This window comes from Morone saxatilis, unplaced genomic scaffold (genome assembly GCF_004916995.1).
Source record: "Morone saxatilis isolate NCDOM2014 unplaced genomic scaffold, NCSU_SB_2.0 Contig2, whole genome shotgun sequence".
In the NCBI taxonomy this organism is placed as follows: Eukaryota; Metazoa; Chordata; class Actinopteri; family Moronidae; genus Morone; species Morone saxatilis.
The window spans coordinates 12,526,820-12,534,468 of NW_023339762.1; the positions used below are offsets into that span (position 1 = coordinate 12,526,820).

The 7,649-nt window shown below is 40.4% G+C and overlaps 1 protein-coding gene across 1 annotated transcript; it reads left to right on the forward strand.

Moving 5' to 3' along the window:
- Positions 1-710: 710 nt before the first annotated feature.
- On the forward strand, positions 711-7,261 carry hal (histidine ammonia-lyase). Its single transcript, XM_035664548.1, has 20 exons — positions 711-1,002; positions 1,197-1,257; positions 1,374-1,401; positions 1,477-1,551; positions 1,636-1,708; positions 1,829-1,895; positions 1,999-2,036; positions 2,143-2,268; positions 2,409-2,548; positions 2,970-3,017; positions 3,239-3,386; positions 3,500-3,595; positions 4,036-4,094; positions 4,254-4,334; positions 4,637-4,702; positions 4,796-4,961; positions 5,079-5,213; positions 6,229-6,337; positions 6,466-6,535; positions 6,640-7,261. Exons 1-20 carry the CDS (start codon positions 756-758, stop codon positions 6,769-6,771), a joined length of 1,965 nt encoding a protein of 654 aa, XP_035520441.1. The 5' UTR covers positions 711-755; the 3' UTR covers positions 6,772-7,261.
- The last annotated feature ends 388 nt before the right edge of the window (positions 7,262-7,649 follow it).

The window sequence follows — 7,649 nt, forward strand, 5'->3', positions numbered from 1 at the left end:
TGTAACGTAGGTTTTGTTTTCTCTTGTTATGAAACAGTGTTTGCTCTGTGATGCAAGACAACTTTCAGAGAAATCTGACAAAACTAATCTAATTTAAAAGGGTAATTTGGGATTAGTTGAAGGTTTGGTAATGTGATTAAATTCAGGGTAGAAACTGTTGGCAGGACACATTTCTGCTTATAAATAAAGTGAGACCGTTAAGACAAAGAATGAATGTGAGATTTTGATGATGCACAGAATAAAATCAGATCTAATTAAATTGTTGCACGCCTACCACGAATCAACAAATTGAGTTTTAAATATTGTGTCAGCCTCCTATAACATTTACACACACTCGAAATGTCTGACAAGTGGAGGCATCTGTAGTAGGACACATGTTCTCTCTCAAGATGAAGAGAAACATTTTTAATGAAGTCATTTTGAGGTATAAATTGGTTCAGTTGTTACACTTTCAGTGACATACTGTATAACTGTCTGTAGGCCTGCAGCAGACTTCACTCAACAAGTCTGACTCCTTCACCTGAGCGCTTCCATGTTTTATTCTGTGGTTAAATCACGTCAACGCATGTGGGTCAGTATGTCCAAACATCCGTGTGACCGACCTGTGGAGGTCAGTGGTCCCCAGAGGTGTGACACCGGCGAGGCGTGGCTCTCCAGCGGTGCGTCTGATTGGCGGCTGAACTTCAGGCGGCTGAAGGTGGTACCTTGGAGAGCGGCGAGCAGCGGTCAGTGCAGCAGAGTCCCGCTGAAGCGCAATGCCTCGTTTTACTGTCCACATCCGAGATGAGTGGCTGGCAGTGCCCTGCCGGGATACCACCAACACCATCCAGTGGCTGGGACATGAAGCTCTTAAACGCTACATGAAGAACAAACCAGACGACGGCGGCATCAAGGCCCTGAAGGACACTCGTTTTGTTGTGCGCAGGTGCCAGGGGTTAGGTTTGTTGGACGCGGATGACACCATCGAGGATGTACTGGAGGATAATGACTTTGTCGAGATCGGTAATGACCGTGTGCATTTAAAATATAAGAAATGTATGCATCCCGTTTGGGGAAGATTGGAGATGTTTTACCACTAGCTGTGCGTAATTGTGCATGGTTAGTTATTTACCGACGGTACGAGGCATTAAATGTAATTAAATGATATACCAATGAGAGAGAATATGTACAATGTGCATTATTGTCCTCTCTTACAGCCATTGAAGGCGACACCATGTCTCCTGACTTTATCCCGTGTGAGCCTGGAGTTTCTCATCTGTATCCTTAAACTTAAGTATTTGTGCCATTATTTGTTCTGTAGTTGGAACTAAATAGTGTTTATTAAATCAGTGATTTTTGCTGAATGTTATCCTTAATTAAACTATGTGAAATAGTACAGCAGCATACCGAGAACCAGCAGAAGTAAGTACCTATTCTCTGTTATACTTTAAAACATATAACTGACAGCCTCTGTGTAACACGGCTCTTCCTGTGCAGTACATTTCCCTGGATGGCAACAGCCTGACATCTACAGATCTGGTAAACTTAGGAAGGGGACTTTACAAGATAAAGGTAATGATCAACACATTTGTTGTCACGGCTGTTCTGTGGTAATCTTTGACATAAAGTAATCATTCCCTTGGTCAACATTTTAAGCTGACTCTGGAGGCAGAAAGAAAAGTTGTGCAATCCAGAGAGCTTTTGGACACCATTGTTAAAGAAAACAAAGGTTAGGATACATTTAAGAATAAAATGCTTTCAATGTTAACCAGCTACGGCAAAATTACAGTATTACAAAAATCGGTTATCCTATGTATTCACATCTCCGTATGTCTCCTATCTCCTCCAGTTGTCTATGGAATCACAACAGGTTTCGGCAAATTTGCCCGAACAGTCATTCCTGTCAGCAAACTCAAGTAAAGTTAATATGTTACTATCTGGTTTCATGGTCAGCATTAGATCTTCGTAATGAGCCGTTTCTATGTGCTGATTGATGGTCGTGCACTTCTTGTTCCACAGGGAGCTGCAGGAGAACCTGGTGCGTTCACACTCAGCAGGTAATAAAACTAGACTGACACTCTCAAGATCTTCAGCACGCTGGATGAAGTGTTTTAGGTTGTGCTGTAGTTATCAGCATCATTAATGTTCTACTACGGTGTGTAGGTGTGGGAAATCCATTGAGCCCAGAAAGGACCCGCATGCTGCTCGCTCTGAGGATCAATGTTCTGGCCAAAGGGCACAGTGGAATATCTCTGGAAACCCTTCATGCCATGATCCAAGCCTTCAACGGTAAACCACGAGCCTCACTTTACCTGAGCTGACCTGGGATATAAGCTTCAGTCCACTGCTGATAGCTTCCTTTAGGGATCAGTATTGTACAACCTGACTGTCATATTACCAATCATCTCTAACTTACTTTGTCCCCGCAGCTTCCTGCCTCTCCTTCGTCCCTGAGAAGGGAACAGTCGGTGCTAGTGGAGACCTGGCACCTCTTTCTCACCTGGCCCTGGGGCTGATGGGAGAGGGTAGGATGTGGTCTCCTAAGAGCGGATGGGCAGATGCCAAATATGTAAGATCTTACAGATAGAATTATGGCTTTTCCAGGGTTGTATGACTGTAACTTTATTAAAAGACTAGTGTGTAGAAGTAGTGAAAGGCCTTATCTAGAGGCAGTTTTTGGTTTGTCCTTTCTGAGCTACTGTAGAAACATGGCGTTAATCCATGGCAGACTGCCTCTGTAGATAAAAAAGTGCTCAATTCTAAGGTAACAAAAACACAACGATTCTTATTTTCAGGTTAATTATACGTTAATGAAAAACATAGCTATGAAATATTATATACAATATCCACCTAAATGTTACACACTGGATCTTGCTGCAGGAAATGTGCCATTTGCTTGTAGGAGTGAACGGTTGCAAGGTCCATGTTTGCTTTTTGATGACCCTTTGACCTTTTACATGTTTTTTTTTTTCCCTTTCATCTCTGGCCAGGTCCTGGAGGCGCATGGCCTGAAGCCAATATCACTAAGGCCTAAAGAGGTAAAACCAACCAGGCTCTCTCATATTTGATTTACCTGCAGTAAATGACCCCGGGTTCACTGGGTACACATTGTGGTCTCCCAGGTACAGAATTTATAAGAACCAGTAAGAACCAGAATAGCGTTTACATTTACAGATATACAGCACAATATAGTGCATTCTCCTAGTGGCTGCTTTAAGTGGAAAATATGTTAATCTCGCTCTCTGTCTTTCCCTTGCAGGGTCTCGCTCTGATCAACGGGACCCAGATGATCACCTCTCTGGGGGCGGAGGCTGTGGAGCGAGCCCAGGCGATTGCTCGACAGGCAGACATAATCGCCGCTCTGACCCTGGAGGTGCTAAAAGGAACCACCAAGGCCTTTGACAGTGGTGAGCAGCGGCAGTAGTGAACATAATCACAAACTAGATGGGAATATTTACCTCAAACTTCAAGATTCTGTATCTATTCCGTCCTTCCTCGATTTCTGGCCTCCCTCCTGCAGACATCCACGCGTTGCGTCCCCACCCAGGACAGATAGAGGTGGCACTACGCTTCCGCTCACTGCTGGACTCTGATCACCATCCATCCCAGATTGCAGGTCAGAGAACAGGCCCAGATTCTAAAACAGACAAGTAACACAACATTATATAATAATCATGCATAGATATTGTTATACACTTAACATCTAGGCAGTACTGTTGCCTCACAGCAAGAAGATCCTGTGTTCAAACCTCTAATCTACGGCTTACAGAGCCACAATGTGTGGCGTTTATATGTTGTGGTATCTCACCTGACATACATAAATCTCTACCACTATACAGAACAGTTCTACCTCTGCCCTTGATCAACATAATGGTTTCAGAGCCGGAGCGCTGCACTGTGGCTGTCCACAACTCAAAATTAGTTCAAATGGGTCACAGAGAATGTATCAAACCAGGGGGATTAATAAAGTATAGCTTTTGGTGATATTATGCCTGCATTAAACCTTTAAACATGTAGTAATTAATGTGTGTCATCTGGTGTTTGATGTTTTTCCAGAGAGCCACCGGTTCTGTGACAGAGTCCAGGATGCGTACACCATGCGCTGTTGTCCTCAGGTAACCTCAAGCCACGTCAGGTTTATTTATACATCCCAAAATCACAAAGTGTCTCCTGGAACATGAACAAACTCTGTGGTGGATTCTCACATTCAGATTGTTGGAATTAAAGTATTTTTCAGTGGTTTTCTGAGCATAACCTTCTGTTTCTGTACACAGGTTCATGGAGTCACCAATGACACAATAAATTTTGTCCAGAACATCATCAATACAGAAATCAACAGTGCGACTGACAATCCTGTATCCTTCTGTGGTATAAAGACGAGAAAAGTAGTTATCTGTATCTAGATGTGCCACTTTTGTGTCTGCACTTAAAACTTTAGTGGGGCAGTCCTGGTACTTTGGTGCGTGTCCTCCCTTTTCTCCCCCTTTTCTCTCTCACTCTTTCTTCCCCCTTTCTTGTCCATCTCTCAAGCTGTCTGAATAAAGAGAAACAAATCCCCAAGAAATATATTAAAAACAACAACAACAAACTTTAAACCACAAATACTAGATTTTATTGGAAATCAGATGTCATAAATTTTTCTTAACAATCACACAAGATGGTATTCGCTGAAAGAGGTGAGACCATTTCAGGTGGGAATTTCCATGGTGAATACCCAGCTAAGGTATGCATGTTTGTAACTGTGAAAATATTTTTGGTATTTGTTGTAGATTTCTGTTCACCTCTCTTTCATTGCCCCTTCCCTTTCTCTTATTAGGCTCTGGACTTTTTAGCCATTGCAGTCCATGAGCTGGCCTCTATCAGTGAGAGGAGAACTGAAAGGTTGTGTAACCCTTCGCTGAGTGAACTGCCTGCCTTCCTCGTCAACGAGGGAGGACTCAACTCAGGCTTCATGATTGCTCACTGCACCGCTGCTGCTTTGGGTTAGTGTTAAAAAGATACAAAATAAATAAAGCACAAACATCAATAAGGTGAATTATATGTCACTATGGGTTGTATGCATGAACCTTGATTCTAATGTCCATTTTTGTACTCTCTAGTTTCAGAGAATAAAGTTTTGTGTCATCCATCTTCTGTGGACTCCTTGTCCACTAGTGCTGCCACAGAGGACCATGTGTCCATGGGAGGCTGGGCTGCTAGGAAAGCCCTGAGGGTTGTGGAGCATGTGGAGCAAGGTAAGGCTTTTTTAAAGATCTGGGCATCATTGAATTGGATTATTATTAATATAAAAAAATCTATCACAGTAATTGTGAAGCACAAATATGGGAGTCAAAATGCTAGACACAGTGATGCAGTTACTAAATTAACAACTATAGTTTTGGTAGTACTGTAAGTTTTGGGCTGGCATCAAATAAAAAAATTAAACACCAGCAATTAAAAAAAAAGATTTGATAACCACCTAATTTTAAATAAGCTTCAAAAGCAACAAGAAACAACATCCAGTTCCTGGTGCCTCTGTTCACCAACTGTGGATAAAACTGCATCAGCAAACATGTGAATCAAAGCTTATTGAGGATATACTGGTTAACCATAAAACAGGCTGAAAAAAAAAAAATACTTAACTAAATACTAAATCAATGCCAGATTTGTTCTTTTCTCTCCATGTTTTTTGTGGAACAAATACTCACAATAAGATACTATAAGACATAATATTAGCTGCAATATGTGTTGGAATAGACTGAAAAGTTTAAACGGGGAGCTTTCAACCTACATGCACATATAATATCTACTTTATGTGACATTCCCTTGTAATTTATTTTTAAATTATATTGTAATACATCCACACATGCTGCACAACTAATTCAAAGATTTGATGAAGCGGAGCATTTTCAATGGGCTCCAGATCTCTATGTCCTCTGACATTTAACTTTGATTTTAAGGAACACACAGTTCTGAACATTTATGACTTTCTAAAGCTCTATTTGTGATCTGATAATCTCATATTATTCAATGTCTCTCACATTGTGTAATCCATTCACGTGTCCAGTATGTGACCTTACTGCAAACACATTGTAAAGCTGTAGAACATTGTAAAGTAGAAATATCAGATCAGTTTTAATTTTGTAACTGGACACTAATGAGAGGACTGAACTAAATTAGACATATTTTTAAAATAGCATCCAATAGCCAATTAACACAAAGGAGAACTGGCAACATTATGCAAATCTAATTGATGTTCTCTGTGATCAGTTCTCGCTATAGAGCTATTGGCAGCCTGTCAGGGTATTGAGTTCCTCCGCCCACTTCGTACCACCACTCCACTGGAGAAGGTCTATGAACTTGTGCGCAGTGTGGTCAAGTAAGTCAAACATATGTGGCCAAGGTACACAACTTTCAGTCTACTGAAATGATGTGCAGGATAGTTAATATTTATCCACTGTTCCACTTCTGACTCTCTCATACTCTCAACTGTTTTGCCGTTAACAGACCGTGGATGAAAGACAGATTCATGTCTCCAGATATTGAAGCTGTGCACCGTCTTCTACTTGACCAGAAGGCAAGTGATGTTAATTCTCAGTCAATGTGTCCAACCAATATCAGCCCCACAGGGATGTAAATTCAGGGGAGAATTGTGATTTTTAAATTATATTTTCTACTCAGGTGTGGGACGTGGCCAAACCGTATATTGACAAGTATCAGATGGAGTACATCCCAGAGTCTCGTCCCGTCTCTCCGACTGCCTTCTCTCTGGATCCTCCGGCATCACCGAGGAAGCGCGTTCGTCTTGAATGAAAGAAAGCATGGCCAATTTTGTTTATTTTTCAACAACTAAAACTGAAAAAACATGATATATTGACACTTTTATGAATTTAAATGAAAACCAGCAACAATCTTTGATCTACGATGCGATTTGATTGTTTTGACCCTTTTGATTTCTGACATTTAAGGTTTTTAATCCTTGAGGATATCTTGGTAATTAGAGAATTAGGTTTACTATATATATATATATTTCTCTAGTTAGTATTGGGGGTAAAAGGTGCGCTGTGCACTAGAGTTATATTTATCTATACTTTGTTGTCCCTTTATAATATGCCTAATTTGGTTTTTATTGCCACATGACTACCTCAGCCATTGTAACATTTTCATATCAATTTTTTTTAATGATGTAGCACAAACACAACTACAATTAAGTGTTGTTTTTTTCTGGTGTAATTTTATGAAATCTTAAATGATTGTCATCTATACATTTCCAACTTAAACAACACAACAATAAAAGTTTTTAAAGCTGCATTTCTGAACAGTTTGCATGATTATGTGAAGCCTGCTTTCTACTCACTATTCCTGTTACATCTGTACATTTGACAGAAAATTACTTTATGATTCACTCACATATGTCTGAAGGTTTATCATTATTATGATTACTATGAGTATCAACTGTGGTAGAAGTACTGCTAGTAGTAGTAGTTGACTATGTGAGATCACCACAATTTGTACAAAGTAGAATGTAAAACATAAGTGATTGTGAAGAAGAAACTACAATATAGCAAATAGTTCTGTAAATCTGTATATAATGTATGGTTGGAGGTTTATCTAACTGTAAGTTGATCTGACCAGAAGCTCCTGATGGTGTCTGGCTAGGGTAATCGAACGGCTCCTCAACAGTTGAGGAA